The sequence below is a fragment of the Astyanax mexicanus genome, chromosome 9, assembly GCF_023375975.1.
Source record: "Astyanax mexicanus isolate ESR-SI-001 chromosome 9, AstMex3_surface, whole genome shotgun sequence".
Taxonomy (NCBI): Eukaryota; Metazoa; Chordata; class Actinopteri; order Characiformes; family Acestrorhamphidae; genus Astyanax; species Astyanax mexicanus.
Genome location: NC_064416.1, coordinates 5,898,945 through 5,921,160, shown reverse-complemented (window position 1 = coordinate 5,921,160; position 22,216 = coordinate 5,898,945). Strand labels below are relative to the sequence as shown.

Genomic DNA, 22,216 nt, shown 5'->3' with positions numbered 1-22,216 from the left:
GTGTGTGTGTGTGTGTGTGGGGCTCCTGCAGAGACCCAGGCTGGCATCTCACACAGTTGAACTCAGGGCTGCTTACAGTCCGAGACAAAGACTCCACAGGCTTTACCCGATCACATGATCATCATTCACTGTGTTATAAACAGTAAATCTTAACTGTGCTTTAAAGCTGTGCTTTTGTTACATTTAGGCTATGTTCACATTACCAGGCTAATGTGACTCAAAACAATTTTTTTTGCTTAATGTGGCTCAGATCAGATTTTTCCAAATCAGATTTGAGTCATATGTGGTCCTAAATCGGATACATATCCGATCCACTGACCTGCGACATGTAAACGTTCAATTCAAATCAGAATTCATGCGCCTTTTTGCTTTTACGCATTAGCGCTACGTGCTTCTCTCTCGTACCCACACTGCATCTCTTGGTGCAGCTGTGCAGCTATAGCTGCAAAAAAAAACAGCAAAAGCAAACCGCCTGACCTTTTTTTTTTTTCACCTCTTCGACCTGAGCATGAACTTCAGACCAGCTGTACTTTAGACCAGCTGCTAACGCATCCATTTCCCGTCATAAAGCTACAAGTCGTCTCTCAAATATGAGGTTTTTTGTTGTTGGTGAAGAAGGAGACGCACAGCTTACTCTCAACCGGAAACAACCGTCCACCTGGAGGACTGCATCAGGCGCTGAGAAGCTAACCCAGCACAGAGTTCCTATCCATATCTGTGTATACAGTTATCCACACTTACAACCACACCAATCACACCAGAACAATTTAGAGTATCCAGAGTATTTACTGATCTCCATGTTTTTTCAACGGGAGAAGAAACCCACCTAAAAACTAAATGAAAATTCCACACAGATAGGGACTTGAACCCAAGACCCCAGCACTGGGAGGAAAATGTCCTTACCTTTTTACCTTATTATTCTAAGTATCACATTTATCTTTGAGGACAGATCTGCAGACTCTTGGTTTAATTTTAATCTCAGTGTCTTCTTGAGGGAGAGTCACCTGGAATAGTTTTCTCAGCGTCTTGAAGGAAGGAAGGAGTTCCTGGAGGTGCTGAACAATAGTTGCTGCTTTTCCTTCACGCTGTGAAGCTTCAGCTCATCCCAATTAAATCACCTCAAATCACCATCTCAGTTCATCAGGTTTAGATCAGGGGATTAATGTGGAGGACAAACAACATTTATAACATTACACATAGCTTTAATATGAACCTACAGTGTAGAAAGTAAATTAAATAAAGAAAAACATTGAATGAGAAGGTGTGTAGCTCTCCACCCCAGAGGGTTGTTGAACCCAATGGCAGAACAGTTGATCTCAAAGCAGGTAAACCCAAGAAGAAAGGAAAAAACAAATAAATAAATTAACACACCACTCCTCACGCGGGATCGAACCTGTGTCGCCAGGGTCGCTTTTCAATACACTACCGCTGCCCCGGCTAGTGAATTGGGACACGTCCGGAAAAAAAAATGCCCTTATAAGAAGATAGTGAGCCTAAGAATAGAGAGACAGGGAAGAAATGTAAACAAAAGCTCACCAGAGAAGCATTTTATTTGTTTATATGATTTTATTATCGTTTATTATAGTTTAAACAACCTCACGGGCCAGATGTTTCATTCTTGTGCCGCCTATTTATGACCCTGGGTTTAAACACTTAAAGCTCTTAAAGAGCCTTAATTTATTTACTGTATCTCATTGTCTGAAATAAAGCGTAAGTGGGGGGAAAGTGAAAAACAGCACAAATTGTGACACAGAAAAACACAAAACATGTAGAACCCCCCAGTTTCCCTTTAAATGGGAATCTATAATCTCTTAGTTTCTTGATTATGGTGTTTTTTTATTGTTGTAAATTTATATTTTGTGTATACAGTGACTTCAGTATGAGATTACAGGCAGCATTGCTCTGTTGTCTGTGTTCCAGTGTGAGCTGGGTGTGTAAATACAGTGCAGGCGTGCTGGTATTGTGCTGGCTCAGCCCGGTTAGCTGTCGGGTTGTGATTGGCCGGGCGGCTGCGCCGGGCTCTGGATGTGAGGGAACGCTGCTGTTTGTGTTCTGAGCTGAAGGCCTCGGCATTGTTCAGGCTTCAGCCGCTCTCTTTGTTCCTCTGAGTGTTTGGCAGTGTGCGGTAGACGGGCAGCTGTGGGGTGGTGGCTGAGCGCCCCCTGCAGGCTCTGTGCAGACTGAAGGAATGTTGATGAGAAAGCACTTATAAATTGAATTTCTTTGATTTTATCCAAATTGAAAACCTCTGGAATATAATCAAGAGGAAGATGGATGATCACAAGCCATCAAACCAAACTGAACTGCTTGAATTTTTGCACCAGGAGTAAAGCAGCATAAAGTTATCCAAAAGCAGTGTGTAAGACTGTTGGAGGAGAACATGATGCCAAGATGCATGAAAAAAACTGTGATTAAAAAACAGGGTTATTCCACCAAATATTGATTTGTGAACTTGTTTGGGTCTGAAAGCTCTGCATCTTATTTTTGTTATTTTAGCCATTTCTACAAATAAATGCTCTAAATGACGATATTTCTATTTGGAGTTTGGGAAAAATGTTGTCTGTAGTTTATAGAATAAAACAATAATGTTCATTTTTTACTCGAACATAAACCTATAAATTGCAAAATCAGAGAAACTGATTCAGAAACTGAAGGGAGTAGCTTCTCGTTTGTTAAACAACCATGCGGTAAGACTCTTCCTGTGATTGTGCGTCAAATTATTGGCATGCATCAATAATGCAGAGAAAACATCTAAAGAAACTACTTGCTAAAACTATTAAAATTAGGAACTTTTATTAAGAACTTTTATTAGTTTAATGTATTATTAAAAAGTGGGGAAACATCATCTTTCAAGAAGGAATGTAGTGGGGGAAAAAAAATCTTGAATGATGATGATCAGCGATCACGTAAATATTTGTTGAAATTAAATGAAAAAAAACAACACTAGAACTCAGAAATGTTTAATAGTGAAAGTAAGAGCTTTTCCATATGAACAGTGCAGTGAAAGGAAATCAGTCCAGTGAAGGGACTAATCAGCTGTGTAGCCTTAAGAAAAGCCTGCTAGCATGTTAAAAAAAAGTGCAGTTCCTTGTCTTTGTACAGTTTCCCTGCTTTCCCTTGCCACTTTTGAAGTTCCACAGTTGACTGACATAGTAAAACACCATATCGGTGTTAACAGCAAGTTGATTGGTTGTATGTTAAAGTGGAGAACTTTATCCATGAACAGACTCTGTACTAGATTTCATTAGTCCGTTAGCGCATTAGCTAACACAGCTACACAACTCTGCTGTGTGCGTCTGCGTGCGTGTGTGTATGTGTGTGTAATCCTGCTTGTGTTTGTGTGTGTTGGGACAGTGGTGCTGGTGAAGCAGGGCTGGCCCCAGACGGTGTCGGCCCCGGGGCCCGCTGAAGGCTCCTTTGACCTGGCCATGGACGCGGGCTCAGAGAGCAGGCAATTCCAGGCCTCGTCTACTGCATTCAGTAAATATACTACTACACCATTATACTGTACCAACACACACACACACACACACACACACGCAAACACACACAAACGCACATACAAAAATATATGTTCCATATGTTTACATGTGCATCTAAATACCTACATGCAGGACTCCAGACCCCTACTTTAGTTTTTCACTTAAGAAAAAAAATGCTGCTATGTTCAGGCACAGAAAAATGTTTTGCACATCATCACTATTCGCAACTTTATTGTGTTCTATCGAAATATAAAACTAAAGTCCTCATATGTGGACATCATTTTTTTCATCATTAGAATCTACATTTAAAATGATAATTCTTTGTTTTTACACTTATCAGGTGCTCATTAGCCCAAATAGCAAACATAAATAAAAAATGCATGCCATGCATAAGTTCAGGTCTTAGGAGGTTAATATATTAATACATATAATATATTACATATATAATTATTAGTATTAGTTTTGTTTTAATTTGAACTTTCTTCTATAGCCATAATGTTATCAGTTTCATTATCTATTTGTTTTGCCTGATGGCAGATATCCTTCTCTTTGCACAGTTTACCAGATTTCCCCTGCCACTTTTGAAGTTCCACAGTTGACTAACATGGTGAATTACCATAGGGGCTTTCCCACCAGCACCATGTTAACCCTCCTCCTCTCTCCTCTTTTAGCATTACCAGCCAGCTGATTGGCTGAATGTTAAAGAGCAGAACCTTATACATAAACAGACTCAATACTAAGCATTATTATCATATTTTAACCAGCAAAAACTATTTCTAACCAGTTTCACCTCATGTAAATTCTTTGTCCCAAAAGAGTTAAGATTTAATCTCATCCCATGTTCTTTAATTTTTATTGTTTCTCTGGAGCTCTGGTATTTAATAAGGTGTTGCATTTGTGTAATTTTATGTCACTTAAGCAAAGGTTTTAGGCACATTTTAATGTTTATCACTGTATATAGTATGTTTTATTTGTTTCTCAGTCTTTTTTAAATAAACAATTAAATGAATATGTATACAGTGTGTATAAAATGTGCAGATATATGCCACATTTACATAAACATAGAATATAAAAAACAGTGCATCATCTTTTGCACATGAATATTTCTTAATGTGACTATATTGTGTAGCTAGTAAGTTCTGGAATTAGAGATGCACCGGATATTTGGTTAAAAAAGGCAAAAATAAGCACTTTTGGAATATACAGCTCTGTAAAAAATAAGACACCACTTAATAATGATGAGGTTTTTTTTATTTTACCAAATTAAAAACCTCTGGAATATAATCAAGAGGAAGATGGATGATCACAAACCATCAAACCACCAAACTGAACTGCTTGATTTTTTACACCAGGAGTAAAGCAGCATAAAGTTATCCAAAAGCAGTGTGTAAGACTGGTGGAGGAGAACATGATGCCAAGATGATATGAAAACTGTGATTAAATACCAGGGTTATTCCACCAAATATTGATTTCTGAACTCTTAAAATTTATAAAAATATGAACTTACCTATGAATAGCAAAATCAGAGAAACTGATTTAGAAACTGAAGTGGTCTCTTAATTTTTCTTATTCCAGAGCTGTACAGTCTGTATAGTTTGATGTGAGCCGTTCACTGCCACAAGAGGGCGACATTCAACCTTTTCTAACCTCCAGGAACAACACACACACACACACACACACTGATTATGTTCTGGTATTTGTAAAGGTTTGTTTGGATGGACACTATATAGCTATAAGACTTAATCTTAATGTTAACTTTCTCTCTCTCTCTCTCTCTCTCTCTCTCTCTCTTTGTAGGATACACTGCAGGTACCCCCTACAAAGTGCCCCCAGCACAGACTAATGGAGCCCCCCCGCCATACTCCCCCTCTCCAAACCCTTACCCCACGGCCATGTACCCCATCCGAAGTGCCTACCCTCAACAGAACCTCTACGCTCAGGTGAGGAAACAGCACACCTCCAGTCAATAGCAGCAGATTCTTCAGAACAATGTTTAAGAATCAGTGAGAAAGTTGAAGTTAAAGCGTCTGGGCTGAATACTGCAACAAGACAACGACCCCAAACACTAAACACTAAACACTGCTCTAAATCTACTAAAGCACTAAATCATTCATGCAGAGAAACAAGTACAACGTTCTGGAATGATCATCTCAGATCATCTCCGTCCCCAGACCTGAATATTATTGAAATATAATCTGTGGTGTGATTTAAAGCAGCTGTTCATGATCAGAAACCTGAATCAAACCTGACTGAACTGGAGACGATTTATAAAGAAGAATGATCCAAAATACCTTCAACCTTCAATGATCTATTTAACTGCTTAATTTATAGATCCCGGGACAGAAACTAGCATTATGTCCCATGACTTTTGCCCCATCCAGTGAAAGCTTAAGAGTGCTGCACTGAACTGTGGGATAGGTGGGCGGGGGAGCTTATCTCTTCTGTTGTCCATCCATAAGCACCCACTGTCAGGCCTTACTCAAATTCCCATAATTATATTCACAAGTCACATTACCAAGAGCACACTGACCACTGTACACTCACAAGATAACACCTCACAAAGTATACATGTGCGGGTATTTTAAAGCCCTCCTCTAAGGCACCACTTCATGACCAATTTAAATTGTGCTGTCCCATGATTTTTGGCATGTCTGTGTATAGGGTAGCCAGTCAGAAGAGAGCTAATTTGCATATTAGTCTTAATGAAATACCATTGTTTAATTCTAATGTATAAGAACATAGTTAAAATCAGTTATAACCAATTTTAATGCATACATCAGGTAATGTTGTATACTGATTTAATTAGAACGGGATAGCCAATCAAAACAGCACATTTGCATACATAAGTCTTAAAGAGACAGTATGTTTAATTTATAAAAGGTGACGATGTCAGGTGCGGGTGCAGGGAGGACGCGGAGGCGGACGCAAATGCAAACAAAAAGGGATTTATTAACGAACACAAATACAAAATACACAGGGAATAAACTGAAAACAGGACTGAGGAAACTGGGGAACACATAGAGCACTGACAGACGATAAACGTACAAGGATCGACACCGGGGAAATGGAACACGGACCTTAAATAGAGGTGCACACACACAGGGAACAGGGAACACCTGGGACGAAGGGGCGGAGCTACAAATGAACACAGGTGAGTGGAAAAACACTGGGAATGAAACACAGACCTGAGAATAACACAGACATGAGAAGCAGACAGACAAAAGACCTGACAGAACCCCCCCTTTAACGCGCAACTCCCGGGGCGCGTAAAAACAGATCCCCAGGAGCCGGGCAAGAGGGGGTGGAAAACACAACAGGATACCAAACAAGACTAAGACTGAGCACAGACGAGAGGAGACTGGCCAAAGGACGGGACAGGAAACTGAAACACAGACTGGACCCTAGACAACAAAGGGGACTGGACTGGAGATCGAACAGGGGACTGGACTAAGGACGTGAACGGACATTGGACGTTAGACTGGACACTAGACACAAATGGAGACTGGATATTGGGCAGGACAGGGGATGGGAAACGAGACTGAACAGGGGACTGGACAGTGGGCATAAACGGAGACTGGACATTGGGCTGGACAGGGGATACAGACTGGGACTGGAATGGAGACTGGGGAGGTGGGAAAAGCAGCGACCGGACCGGGGACGAGAACTGAGACTGGACAGAGGGCTGTACATCGGGCAGGGATGCAGACAGGGCAGGGGACATGAACAAAGACTGGACAGGGGACGGAGACTGGACGAAAGACTGGACAGGGGGTTGGACGTTAGACTGGGACAGAGACTGGACTGTGGACGAGAGAACCGGGACAAATACACTTACAGGGACAGAAACTAGCACAGTGACGGGGACAGGAACAGAAAAACCTAAGGGGACAGGAACATGAACGAACACAGATACGGGGACCAGGACAGGGAGAGACAGGGGGACCAAAAACATAGGAGGGTGCCCAGGACCAGCAAAAGTCTGTGGGGACAGCCTGGGCACAGTACTGGGGGCAAAGTCAGGAGGCCTTGCTGGCCTAGGGACACGGGGCCTAGGGCCAAACATTGTTCTTGGAGCAGGTACAGGAACAGGAGCGGCGGGCACCGCTGGCACTGGAGCTGAAGCAGTGGGTACCACGTGGGTGGCAGGCACTGCAGACACAGGAGCGGCGGGCACCGCTGGCACTGGAGCTGAAGCAGTGGGTACCACGTGGGTGGCAGGCACTGCAGACACAGGAGCGGCGGGCACCGCTGGCACTGGAGCCGAAGTAGTGGGCACCACGTGGGCGGGTGCAGCTTGGGCAGGCGCGGCGGGTGCCGCGGGCACAGAGTCAGAGGCGGCCGGAGCCGCGGGCACAGAGTCAGAGGCGGCCGGAGCCGCGGGAACAGGGTCAGAGGCGGCCGGAGCCGCGGGCAGCGCTGATACAGCTGGCGAAGACGCCGATTCAGCGGGAGCTGAGAGTGCGGCTGCCGCCAAGATCCGGCCTGGAACCGCAGATTCAGCAGTGGGCGAGGCGGTAGAAACCGGACCGGAGCTTGCTTCTGGAGCAGGAGTCGCAGACCTGGAATCCGGCCGGGCTGGAGAGCTGGAAGCAGGTGGGGCTTGAGAGCTGGAAGCAGGTGGGGCTTGAGAGCGCGGTGGAGCTAGCAGGCTAGCTAGCTTAGCCGGAGCTTCAGAGAGCGGCGCTGCCGCCGGCGCTTTCTCGGGGGGCGGCGCGACCACCGCTGAAGTCTCGGGCAGCGGATGAGCCGCGGGGGTCTCGGAGCGCGGAGCCTCAGCCGTGAGCTTCTCGGAGCGCGGATGAGTCGCGGGGGTCTCGGAGCGCGGAGCCTCAGCCGCGAAATACTCTGAGCGCGGCGTCTCGGCCGCGGGATTCTCGGAGCGCGGCGTCTCGGCCGCGGGATTCTCGGAGCGCGGATGAGCCACGGGAGTCACAGAGCGTGGCGTCCCATCCGCTGGCTTCACGGAGCGTGGCGTTTCGGTCGCGGGATTCTCGGAGCGCGGATGAGCCACGGGAGTCACAGAGCGTGGCGTCCCATCCGCTGGCTTCACGGAGCGTGGCGTCTCGGCCGCGGGATTCTCGGAGCGCGGCATCTCGGCCGTGAGATACTCGGAGAGCGGCGTCTCGGCCGCGGGATTCTCGGAGTGCGGCGTCTCGGCCGCGGGATTCTCGGAGCGCGGATGAGCCACGGGAGTCACAGAGCGTGGCGTCCCATCCGCTTGCTTCTCGGAGCGCGGCATCTCGGCCGCGAAAGTCACTGAGCGCGGGTAGAGTACAGCCCCTGGGGGAAACGGCAATGGAGTACGGGCTGGTGCGGGGTAGAGCTCCTCCTCCTCCTCGGAGCTACTGGGCGCACATCCCAGGTAGTCCCACGGGCTGCGCGCCACTTGCCTCGGGTACTCATGTCTATTGCCAAACACGGGATGAGACCCGAGGCTCAACGCACCAGCCCTTAGCGCCCCCCCAAGAAAATCCTCCCCCGTAAAGGGATCCTCTTTATGCTGGCGGGACCCCTTAGAACGTCTACCCCGAGGCCTGTGGCGTCCTTTAGGTCTCGGGGATTCCAACGCCGGGGTCCCGCATGCTGCATGGCGGATCGCCAACCTGGAGCCGGTCCACTTGTTTGCTGCTTCCATTATTTAGGTCGATCCTTCTGTCAGGTGCGGGTGCAGGGAGGACGCGGAGGCGGACGCAAATGCAAACAAAAAGGGATTTATTAACGAACACAAATACAAAATACACAGGGAATAAACTGAAAACAGGACTGAGGAAACTGGGGAACACATAGAGCACTGACAGACGATAAACGTACAAGGATCGACACCGCGGAAATGGAACACGGACCTTAAATAGAGGTGCACACACACAGGGAACAGGAAACACCTGGGACGAAGGGGCGGAGCTACAAATGAACACAGGTGAGTGGAAAAACACTGGGAATGAAACACAGACCTGAGAATAACACAGACATGAGAAGCAGACAGACAAAAGACCTGACAGACGATGAATTAATTTCACTGAAATAATAAAATACAAAATAAATGTATGCTCTATAAGAGCTGCTATAAGACGTCAGGTCTTTATATATAAGACTGTAGTTGATGATTAATCAGTCAGAATTGAATCAGGATGAATCATTAATAACTCATACTGTATCCTGTATAACTGTACCCTGCAGCAGTGTGTAATACAGCAGGTGATCTGATCCTCCGATTACATTCTTTCATTAATTACTCCTCCACTCCTCCCATCCCTCTCTCCTCCTCCTCCCTCGTTTCCTCAGGGAGCTTATTACACACAGCCGGTGTACGCTGCCCAGCCGCACGTCATCCACCACACCACGGTGGTGCAGCCCAACAGCATCCCCTCCGCCATCTACCCCGCCCCCGTCGCCGCCCCCCGCCCCAACGGAGTGGCCATGGGCATGGTGGCAGGAACCACGATGGCCATGTCTGCAGGTCAGACCCTCTAAATACTCTAACATAATATACAGTACCAATCAAAAGTTTGGACACCTTAAATTCAGATGTTTTTAATTCATGTATATTAACTACGCTGATGTAGTTAATCTACATTATTGGACTTGTAATTGTACTGTAATGTAATGGAATTTAAAGGAAGGTGTCCACCAGTGCCCTAAAACCTCTAGATTCAGTCTAGTTAAGTTTTTCTTTTACCTTGTTATTTATTTAAATTATTGTCTTTTTATTTATCTAATATTATGTTTTCCCTTTTATCCCTTTTATTTTATTTATTTTATTCATTTGATCCTTTTATTTGTTTTGTTCCTGCTTTTACTTCTGGCCTTTTACCTTTTTATTTAATTTATTTCTTACTTTTATTGTTTATCAATTCTTTTACTTATTATTATTATTATTGTTTATTTTAGTTACATAATTTGCTTTTTTAGAATTGTGGTTATTTTAGTCCTTTATTTCTTTAACTGTGTTTATATTTTAGTATTCTACATATTTATATCCTTGTTTTATTGCTATACATTTTAGCCTGTTTGCACATTCTTTTATTTTGAATTATTTTATTTTTTCTTAATTTAATCTTACATTTTTACATTGTTTGCTTTTTTAACTTAATTTTCAATCCCTTCAATTTTACGTAAGCTCGGCTAAATTTGAAAATGAAGGTTTCCCTTAATATATTTACAGAGTGGAAATAAAGGTTAATTAATTGATTTTGAAATGTTCTGTATTGTAGATTAATACTAAATTCATCCAAACTGTGATGAAAAACATATTAAACTATTTTTTGTATATTTTAGATTCTTCAAAGTAGCACCTCTTGTTTAGATTAGACATTTTTGCACATCTCTGCTGGATTTTTTCAGTCAGCTTTATGAGGTAGAGTCACCTGGAATTCAGGCTTTCAGTTAACAGCTGTGCTGAACTCATCAAGAGTTAATTACTTGAATTTCTTGTCTCTTAATAAAGTGTTTGAGAGCATCAGTTAAAGTAAAGTAGTGAAGAGGTAGAGTTACAGGTGTACAGTGAATAGTGAATATTTGAGTAATGTTCTAATCCAGATTATGAGAAGAACTACTTAACTTAGTAAAGAAATGAAGGTCAGTCAATATGAAACATTTTAAGACCTTCAAAAACGTTATGATGAAACTGGCACTCATCAGGACCGCCCCAGAAAAGCAAGAGCAAGAGTTTCCTCTGTTGTACAGGATAAGTTCATCAGAGTTACCAGCCTCAGAAACTGTAATTTATCAGCTCCTCAGATAAGAGAACATATACACTTTTAAATTTAATACATGAATCCTTATGTGTTACTAATTTATTCACAATGTAGGAAAAAAAAAAAGTTAAGCATTGAATAACAAGGTGTGTCCAAAATTTTGCCTGCTACTGTATAAAATATTATATAATTGTTTTATCCTCCTGACTATCCTTTCTAACTGACCATTAAAAAAAACCCTTAAAAAGCATTAAAAAGATAGAAGTTTAAGATTATATATTTGATATTAACATTATATTAATATTTATATTAATAGTATATGATAATGATATTACTATCTAGTTATTACAATTTGAATACAAAAATCCAATTGGAATACTGAAATTATTCTCATGAATGTGCTTGTCTCACTTATTAAATAGAATGGTCAAAGTTTTAGTTATTATTAAGTAAAAAAAGTACAATAAGCCAATAATTACTGTAATTACTGTGACAGGCCTAACCTTTGATCTCCTTATCAGGCACACTGTTGACCACGCCTCAACACACTCCCATTGGACCACACCCCGTTACCGTGCCAACGTATCGTCCCCAAGGAACGCCTGGGTACAGCTACGTGCCACCTCACTGGTAGAGCCCGCCTACCAATCATGTAGGTTCTCATGATGTTACTTAATATTATGTGTTATAATTTAGTGTGGAATTTTTATTTATTTATTTGTATTTTTTATTTTTTTTTACTACTTACAGTATAAAAGTAAAAGTAATGTAAAGGGAAAAAAAATTTCATTAAGAAAAAAAAGCTTAAGCCACGCCCACAGAGTCCTCTTATAGTGCACTACAACATTTCTACTTAAAGCTCCACTAGGTAGTATTGAGATTTTGTGCTCGTGGGCTCCCCCTACAGTTGCAGAGTGTAATAAATGTTTCAGGCGGATTAGTTTCTCTTTCTCGTTTTCTGGCTTTTACAGACATATTCGGTCTCTTTCCAGCTTCTGCCAGAGTGTCTGTATGTTAGTTTGTAAAGAATGAACCAGTAGTCCTTGTAGAACTGTTAGAACTAAAGGTCGGAAAGCAGGTCGCAGTTCTTGCGAGCGTTGGTCCCGGCCGCCTCAGAGAACTTACAGAGTCAGTGAGTTTCAAGCTGTAATTACTACTTTAAAAAGATCAAAAATCAAGGAAATCCTACCTAGTGCTGCTTTAAGTAAATTAACAAAGGTTTTGTACTTCATTACTTGTAAGGCTCTTAGTCCCTGTCTTAGTTACACTAATAACTACCACCACCATGTTTTAAAGACTGTGCATTAGCTTGGCTAGCTCTCACTCCTTCAAACAAATTGTAACCTTATTAACAGAGCTCATTTTAAACTGCATATGAATGTATTCCTGTGCTTAACATTTTTAAATAAAGTAAATACCATTATAAAATTGTAATAATTTAATATAAAGTTGTCATTTTTTTGTATCTTTTTGAACAGATCTGGAGTTGAACATCGTATGCAACTACTCAAGTCTTACATTGGCGCTCTGTGATCAGCAGGGGACCACGTCTGTTTGCAAGAACAAAAGGAAAAAAAAGGGTCACTTTATGCATTCTTACGTGTTTTTGTAAAAGCTGCTTTTTTAAGTTTTATTTAAAATGAGTATTTCTTTTTCCTCTCGTGTTTTTTGTCTTATATCTTTTCTTTTTTCAGGCCTACGTTGTTGCATTAGGTTTCCTTTTTTTTAATCTTATTTTTAATCCACATTTTTTTTTTTTGACTCGATTAACTCCAGAATGGTTCATTTCGACCAATCACGACTTAAAATTAATTTTATTCGATTTTTTTTTTTTGTTTGATGTTTTGGGATTTTTTGCGTATTAACCCCGGTGTGTAGGAATGTACTACGTGGCGCAATATCGTCATTACCGTGCTCATCACCACCATGAAGTTATGCTGCCAAATTTTATAACTTTTAGATATTAGCACAGGATTGATTGTTTGTCTGTTTGTTTGTTTGTTTTTGGGGTTTTTTAGGTTTCTTTTTAAATTGACGTAAATTGGGTTCATTTCTGGTTCCGTCATTCCGTACCCTTTCAGAAGGGCTGAGACACTTTTCGTTTTCTGTTTTATTTTTATTTTTTCTGATTTAATTTCATATTACACTGTTTTTTTTCTGTTTTAGCATCGATAACAAGGGTGTCTTCCAGCTTGTAGCAGTTTATTAGGTACATTTGTAATAAATATATCCGCTGTAGGGCCGTGAAACGTGGTTTAAACTTCATTAGGAGATTAATTACAGTAATTACAGTAATCTCAGTTATTCGCTTAGTAGAGGACGCTGGAGTGAGCTGGTTTCTTTATTAGTTTGTTCATCAGGATAGAGTAAGCTTCTAAATTATGATGTGCATATTATTATATTTATGAATATACGTGTGTGCATATATGTGCTCTTGCGGAGGCATGCAATTGCACGTTCGCACGAACGCACACTGAAATACACAGGAAAATAAATAAACACACACACAAACACACACATATACACACACACACACATATATATATATATATATATGTATGTGATGTAAAAAAAAAAAAAAAACAATATTGCAAGGAATCTGTCTGTGTGGCACTTAGATAAAGAAAAGCCAGGTCTGATGTCAAATAATAATAATATTAATAATTGTAGTAATAATAATCATATAAAACTCAAATCAATCAATCAGTTAATCAATCGTGTGCCAACTTTCAGAATCTGCATCAGGATTTAAAGGGATTTTATTGCATTGGGAGGAAAACAGGTAGCAAACAGTGGAGTAAACGGGTCCGAGAACCGAGGAAAGCTGAATACCAAGCCCCGCCCCTATAGAAAGCCCCGCCCATATACCAAGCCCCGCCCCCTTCGTGTTCTTCTCTGAATTATAAAGTGAGTCTTAAAGGGGGGGGCTTAAAAATTACCATCTGCTCAATATTTGTCATTATGATAAATATAATACTAATAATTTTGGGAAAAAATCTGTTATTTCTGATTCATTTAGGACATTTTTTGGGGCGTTTTTACAAAAAACTAAAGTTTTATCAAATAAAATAACTTCATATAATAGAAAATAAAATAACTGATTTATCCCAAACAAACAGGTTCCAGTCAAATGAAAACATGAAGTGAAATAAACTGAATAGAAGTCAATGGGCATTCAAATCACACACATCTAAAATGTGCTAATAAACTTTAAAATCTTTAAACATATGCAAACATATACAAAACATAACTATAAAAATACAGTAAAAAACTTTTTTTGCAGTAAAAGTAGGAAAAAAAAGTTTTTTTTGTGGTCTAGTCTCTGTGGAAAGCCAATAAAAATGTGGAAAATATTATTAATGTGATAACGAAGACTCATTAATTCCTAACCTAACCTTAAAATTAGAAGTGGGTGATATGATATCATGATATTTAAGGGTATTTTTGCGATAACTATATTTAAACTTTAAAGAAAATTGAAAGAAAAGGAACTTTTGCATTCTCTGGACTAATTATTATCCTTTATAAATTATAAAGGATGCATAAATGCAAATCTTTGGCCAAAATCGAACAAAAGAATACTAAATTGTGCATAAATTATGTAGCCAAAATGTATTTAATCAAATCAAATACAAAATGTAATTTTAAAACATTGAATATTAAAATAAAAGGTACATTTTTGGTGTATTGCTATCTTGGCAACGGAAAATACAGGTGCACCACTGACTGAATAAAACCCTGACAACAGTCAACAGATGAAATCCACAGGTCAGTTTCCTCTGCTGAGAAACGTTGGATAGTCCAGGTAGCTGCATTGTTAAAATAGCAATCTGCCACAGTCAGAGCGCACCTGGCTCTTAAAAAGAATTAGAACATGCATTTTTCTAATATTTTGAGCCATGCATGGGGTACTTTTCCCATTGTTACGATAACGGGACCGCCCCTTTACTCTACTCTAAAACACCTCACTCAGATAAAAACACTACAGAACACATCAGTAAATATATTGAAACATATCAGCTTAATAAAGCATCGATTACTGACAAATAGATATAACTTAATAACCAAGTATACGGTACACTATCTCTCTATTTAATGATCTAATAAAGTATTTACTATGGTACCCGTTAGTCTCGATAACGTCTTTTGGAAGTAATATTATCCTCAGTAAACAGTATCATGTTTTTAAAGGTTCGTTTTATGATACTCGACCACTGTTTGAGTATATTTAAGCTATAATTAAAGGGGGAGGATCAATTTTCACGCAGAGATTATGTAAAGCATAATAATCGCAAAAAGTAATATTGCATGTGTCAGTTTGCTACATATTGTACACGAATGGGGACTGTGCCATTTAAAAGCATGGTTGCATCATGTTGGATTACAGCTTTTTCGGTTGGCTTTCAGTAGAAAAACATTCATTATTCAGATTTATTTATGCAGAGAGGGGGAGAAAAAAGACAAAGAGAAAGAGACAAAATAATACCATTAAATATTACATATCATTTTTAATTGAAAGCAGTGATATTCTTACAATCGACAAAAAGGACTAAATTCATTTTTTCAATTTAGGGGAATTAGTGCCCTTTCTGGTGAGAATGGATAATTTCACTAGCATGCGGAAGAATCATTTTAAACTGGGCGGGTGTGATGCGGTCTCCTCTCTTTCAAAGCCAATGAATCCGATTCCAGGGTATGTTCAGTCAGAGAGAGACAGAGAGAGCTCAGTCTGAAACTTCACTTCTTCGTTTCTTTGGTTTTACTATGAGTGAATGAGCTACTGAGCTCTGAGTTTCTTCTGAAGTCCCCGCTGCTCCACCAGCCGCTCGCATTCAGTAAAACTGAGCGGGATCCTCTTTTAGAGGCTGTACGTGTGACGTACTGTAAGTACGTAAAGACGCGTGACGTAGCCAGAAGAAGAACTCCCGCAAAAAAGTGAACAGACACCCCAGTTTTTTTTTTTTTTTTTTTATATATATTGTATTAGGCTTAGCAGGGATGATCGTTCCAGTAAACTGGTACCATAAAACACAATATTTTATCCCTTCTCCAACTGTATAGTTGGACAGTATTTACATATTACATATAAGTGGTCGGAAGATTGCTGGTTCGAAACCCGGTCATGCAGCTTGCCATTAGCTGCCGAGACCCGAGAGAGCACAATTGGCCTTGCTCTCTTTCTGGGTGGGTACAGTAGATGGCGCTCTTCCCCTCATCACTCCTGAGGTGATGTGGATCAGCACAAGGCTGCGTTTGTGAGCTGATGTATCAGAACCTTATCACTGCGCTTTCCTCCGAGCGTTAGCGCTGTGATGCTACTCGGCAATTCGAAAATACAGCTGAGTAGCGGAAAAATGTGTGGAAAACTTTATCTGGCTAAATTGAAATAAAGTGTATGAAACCTACATATATAAAAAAACCTCTTCCACATGTTTAGTGCAGTGCAGTTACACCTTTTCACCAGAGAGGTCGCTAAATTCTCAAATCTTCAAATTCCCAAAACTTACAGACTGTCACTTTAATATTCTCAAACTTAAATATAACAAAATGCTAAAACATTGCAATCCATTCAAAGCCACAAATAAAGGATGGTTCAGCTGCCCAGTAGTAAAAATGCAATGAACTACAGTAAATTTACTTAAATTCTTTGTTGACAAACAAACAAAATTTTCAATTACTTTTATATATAAGTGCACTATAGTATGTACACTAATATTGGACATGTGTAAAGTTTGTAATTTGCACTTTTCATACCATTATTTACCATTTCTCAACTTAATATAATGTGTGAAATGATATAAAATATATCATATATTGTTTCAACATACCTTTGTTAAAGCTGGTCATAATTAATGAATCACTGAATGGGGTTCTAAGGGTTAATACGGAATAGGATTTGTCTGCATTAAGAATTATGAGTTGAGAATTATTAATTAACAGTACTTATGATGGAGTGTGTCAACTATTTATTTACTGAGACTAGTTAAGACCTATTTCGATTAATGTCTTAATTCATTATTAATTACAACATTCTTAAGCGTTAAAATTCAGGAATGTTGTAACTGTTGTAACTACTGTTATTTGTGGCCTTTATTGTAAAGTGTTACCTGAAATAATGTTATCAGATGTAATCAGAACTGGAATTAATGATATAATTACAAGTATTGGTTATGGAAAACAGAAAATTTCTTCTAAAATTACTTCAAAGTTGAATAATATAAGATTTAAGTGCAGTCTGGGGTTGCTAGTATATACATAATATATATGTACCAGTATATATGTGTTTGAATGAAGCTGATATCCTTCTTTCTTTATTCTTTATCTCTCTAGATTTCTCCCTCTCTCTGTATTGGACACTTTCTTCTTTTCAGAACTGAAATCCCCTCTAATCTGTAGTTTAAGAACAGTATTATGATCGAGCAGTCATAATATATATATATATATATATATATATATATATTTATATACTAGTGCATCTAAAAAAAATAGAATACAATTGAAAAGTAACTTTATTTCAGTAATTCAGTTCAAAATGTGAAACTCATAAATTATATAGATGTATTAAACACACAGAGTGATCTATTTTAAGCGTTTCTTTATTTTATTGTTGATGATTATGAAGCTTACAGCCAATGAAAACCCAAAAATCAGTGTCTCAGAAAATTTTAAATTTTATAATATAAGAGTAATTGGTACTTTTGGCAGTGTGGGCAGTGTGCCAAGTCCTGCTGGAAAATGAAATCTGCATCTCTATAAAAGTTGTCAGCTGACGGAAGCATGAAGTGCTGTAAGATTTTCCGTGACAACTTTTATGGAGATGAGGATTTCATTTTCCAGCAGGCTTTGGCACACTGCCCACACTGCCAGCACTTACAAAACTACCAATTAATCTTATATAATAAAATTGATAAAAGATCACTCTGTGTGTAATACTGATTTAATGAAATAAAGTAACTTTTCAATGATATTCATTCATTATTTTTTTTAAGATGCACTAATATACTTATATATATATATATATATATATATATATATATATATATGATTTGCGAGATCAGTTTGTAATGCAAAACATAATCAATGCAATTTAAAGCTACTAACTAACAAACAAAAAAAACAAAAAAGTTCACTGATCCAGAATTTAAAAACAGGAAGACTCTTTATTATTCTATAATAAACTTCAGATCTCTACAGTTTTTAAAGTTAGAAATGGATTTTTTTTTTTTTTTTTTTTTTTTTTTTTTTTAGTTACAATAATAATAAAAGCAGCTGATATTTCACACTAAGCAGTACAGAAAGTAGAAACGGGACGCATTCGAACAGCGAAAGCTCACTGAAAAACAGGAGTCCACTCTGTAATTAAAGCGCTTTTTACCGTAAGTGTTATTTAAGATTTTATTGATGATTGATGTTCATTTGTATTTCTCTTGATTAGACGATGGTTACGGCTCTGAGGGGGACGCGTTACAGTTTGTGCGGCCGAGGGACATTTCAGAGCACAAGTCTAGACAGGTTCTCTTCCTCAGACCTTTATCTCTCCGTGTTTTTTTCTTATTTTCTGTCTGTTTTTACTTTAAATGTTCGGACGGGTGGAGGAGTTTGTTGTGCAGTAAAGTCAGTACAGAACCTGGAAACAGAATGGTTGGGAAGGATGGAAAATTGACGATGATATAATGTTAACAAACACCATTTATATTAAAAACTAAGAAAAATTCATTCACAGGGGCGGTTTTAGACCGCAATAATTTATGGTGGTGACGGACAGTTCTGGTGGAAACAGGAGAGTTGAGGTGAATATTGAATTCTGCGTGATTTGATCAGCCGTGGTTTTATGTTTTTTGGATACAATCCGGGTTAGCACCCGAACATCCCTTTCAGACAGCTTCCTCTTACAGCGTCCACAGTTAATCCTGTTGGATGTGGTTGGTCCTTCTTGGCGGTATGCTGACATTACCCTGGATACCGTGGCTCTTGATACATCACAAAGACTTGCTGTCTTGGTCACAGATGCTCCAGCAAGACGTGCACCAACAATTTGTCCTCTTTTGAACTCTGGTATGTCACCCATAATGTTGTGTGCATTGCAATATTTTGAGCAGAACTGTGCTCTTACCCTGATAATTGAACCTTCACACTCTGCTCTTACTGGTGCAATAATGTGCAATTAATGAAGATTGACCACCAGGCAGCTCCAATTTAGCCATGAAACCTCCCACACTAAAATGAGGACAGGTGTTTCAGTTTCATTGTCCAGCCCCTGTAGATTCTGCTGCATTCTGATCATCACTGTATCATCACATCACATTCTGCTCACCTGCTTATATAACAGGTTCACTACACCTGTTTATAGAGTGCAGTTTATATCTCTCTTTTAGATCTGAATGAGGAGTGAGGAGACCCGGTCCAGGCTTGTGATATGACGTGTAAATCTGTTTTTATCACTTTTAATTTGAATGTTTTTATTTTTCTAATTTGGGTTTTTTGTTTTTTTTTCCTTTATTTTGGAAGATCAGTTAGTGATCTCAGTGACAGAATTAAGCCAAGTTTGTAATTGTATAATATTTACTGTAAGATGTAGAACGTTCAATAACTATTAAAACTTTTCCCAAAAAAGATTCTTCTGTCGTTTTTTTGCACACAACAATCTGCCATAAAATTAAAACCACTAAAAAAACATCTAAAGACCTTTTGAGGTTCAGGCTCAATAGTGACTAACTGCTTTTTTAAAAAATTGAATATCATTGAACAAATTAATTTTTTTCAGTAATTCAGTTCAAAATGTGAAACTCATATATTATATAGATGTATTAAACACAGAGTGATCTATTTTAAGTGTTTATTTCTTTTATTCTTAATGATTATGGCTTAAAGACAATAAAAACCCAAAAAGTCTCAGAAAATTAGAATATTATATAAAAACCAACTGGTACTTTTGGCAGTGTGGGCAGTGTGCCAAATCCTGCTGGAAAATGAAATCTGCATCTCTATAAAAGTTGTCAGTAGCAGAGAGAAGAAGCATGAAGTGCTGTAAGATTTTGTGGGAAACAAAACTGCACTGATTTTAGACTTGATAATAAAACACAGTGGATCAACACCAGCAGATGACATGTCTCTCCAAACCATCACTGATCATCAGTTAATTTTACATTTCATTTGTAAATGAAGGGAGCAGAGTCTGGAGGAAGAGTGGAGAGACACACAGTCCAAACTGCTCGAGGTCTAGTGTGAAGTTTCCACCAATCAGTGATGGTTTGGAGGGCTGGAAATGATGTGTGTTCAGGTAAATTTCTGGTGTATTGCTATCTTAGCAACAGAAAACACAGGTGCACCACTGGCTGAATACAACCTAGATAGATACCAATAGGCAGACGTTCAGTGCTATCTTGGTAGCACAGTGGTATAAATTAGTCATAAATTAGAGTTTTAAACAATGCTTGTGTTTTGGAATTGACAGTGGTGATTGATTTTGTTGAAAATGTTTGGATTTATTTTTTTATTATTATGGAAAAATGGATAAATTGTGGATCAGATTTTTTTTTTTTATCTTAAAAAGTTAAGAATCTGATTTTATCTGATTTATATATTATCTAAATTAATTTAAAGTTATTTTGGACTGTAATTTGTCTTTTAACAGCAGATTTCTTGACCTCTCAAACTCAGAACCCAAAACATAAAGGTATTGTCAAAATTAAAATTGTCAATGTATGAATTACACCAATAAATAGCTATTGAATAATTACATTTAATTCAAATATACAACATGCAGATTTAAATAATTATGTCGTTTCTTTTAAGCTCTATACAACAGGAGGACAACAGTTTTCATCTAACTCACATGAATAGCTAGAAAAACAGCATTTTTAGAGAGGTGGAGTTTCTGAGAAAGGAATATGATCAGAATTTCGCGGGTATGTGGAAATCCTGACTGTTATCAGGTTGAAACAGTAATGGTCTTGATTCTGTGAAACAGTGTTTGTAGTGTCTTTATCAGTATGATGCTGATTGTGAGCACAGATGGGCGGTTATTTGCATTAGCGCGTTAGCTAAAGGCAAAACGTCTATAAATATTGTGTCTGCGGCGCTGGAGAGGAATGTGTCGAAACGTTCGCTTATCAGCAGCTTTCGCTTCTCTGTTTCACAGCCTCAGGCTTCCTGAGTGAAGAAACAATACAGCACTACACACACACACACACACACACACACTGCAGACTCTCTACTCCATTAGTCTGCTTTATCTTTTATTAAAAGTGCCTGATAGGCTAATATACCCTCAACAATTCACTTTATTGCAGACTGTAGTAAACGCAGTACATCAATGGATTAATGGCAAATGATTGCTTTTAGTGTATTGATCATATTGTGATACACTAATGTAGTTAAAGGAGAACTCTGGTGTAAAATTAAATTTGAGTGTAGTAAAACATAATAAAAGTTCTTACCTGTGATGAATAGCACACCTCTGTTCTCCCACAGCGTTCAGAGATACAGTAATTTTATTACGTTTGTCCAAACATGCTTTAGAATGGATGATATGGGGCATATTTTGCCCCTGCAGATAAATCTCTTTTAACACCGTTAATCAAGCTCAAAGTAGCTCCACACTTCATTGCTAGAATCTGGAGATCCCTGACATTTAAAACGAGGCATTAATAACTTAAAAAGTGCACAAGAAGCTTATTAAAAACCTCTGTTTACATCGTATGCAGGTAAATCTCAGGGTGCCGCCATCATTGTACTAATAATGTCATAGACATATATGCATAGCCTTACGCATAGCCTTCCTCCTGCTGTAGCAGCTGGCGCTCAGTGCATTTATGGCATATTAATGTATACATGAATTAAATTTAGATAATTATATATATACACACATAATTATTAATATGCCATACCATATGTCTGTCTTTGTTAAAGAGCATAATACAACGTATAAAGTATTTCAGCATGAAAGCAGGTATTTATAATGTGTGACAGCGTCCTAAATCATTACTACATCTCTGCCCCTTGTAACAAACCAAAGTTTGTGAAAATCTGGTTAAAATT

General features: G+C 39.0%; 1 protein-coding gene and 1 long non-coding RNA gene across 5 annotated transcripts in view; both read left to right on the top strand.

Moving 5' to 3' along the window:
- Positions 1-13,739, top strand: part of fam168a (family with sequence similarity 168 member A) — a 53,930-nt gene extending 40,191 nt beyond the window's left edge. For 3 of the 4 annotated variants that reach the window (XM_022665973.2, XM_022665972.2, XM_022665971.2), the window contains 5 exons: positions 3,355-3,480; positions 5,280-5,422; positions 9,765-9,939; positions 11,698-11,828; positions 12,655-13,739. In XM_022665973.2, the coding sequence (XP_022521694.1) occupies positions 3,355-3,480; positions 5,280-5,422; positions 9,765-9,939; positions 11,698-11,810 (557 nt within the window). In that variant the 3' untranslated portion in view covers positions 11,811-11,828; positions 12,655-13,739. The remainder of the gene's footprint in view (positions 1-3,354; positions 3,481-5,279; positions 5,423-9,764; positions 9,940-11,697; positions 11,829-12,654) is intronic. The other variant, XM_022665975.2, reaches the window with a different exon arrangement.
- The window catches only part of LOC125804538 (uncharacterized), a 51,958-nt gene extending 32,167 nt beyond the window's left edge, over positions 1-19,791 (top strand). Inside the window, exon 2 of the long non-coding RNA XR_007440644.1 lies at positions 19,409-19,791. This is a non-coding gene — a long non-coding RNA (uncharacterized LOC125804538). The remainder of the gene's footprint in view (positions 1-19,408) is intronic.
- Positions 19,792-22,216: the final 2,425 nt, after the last annotated feature.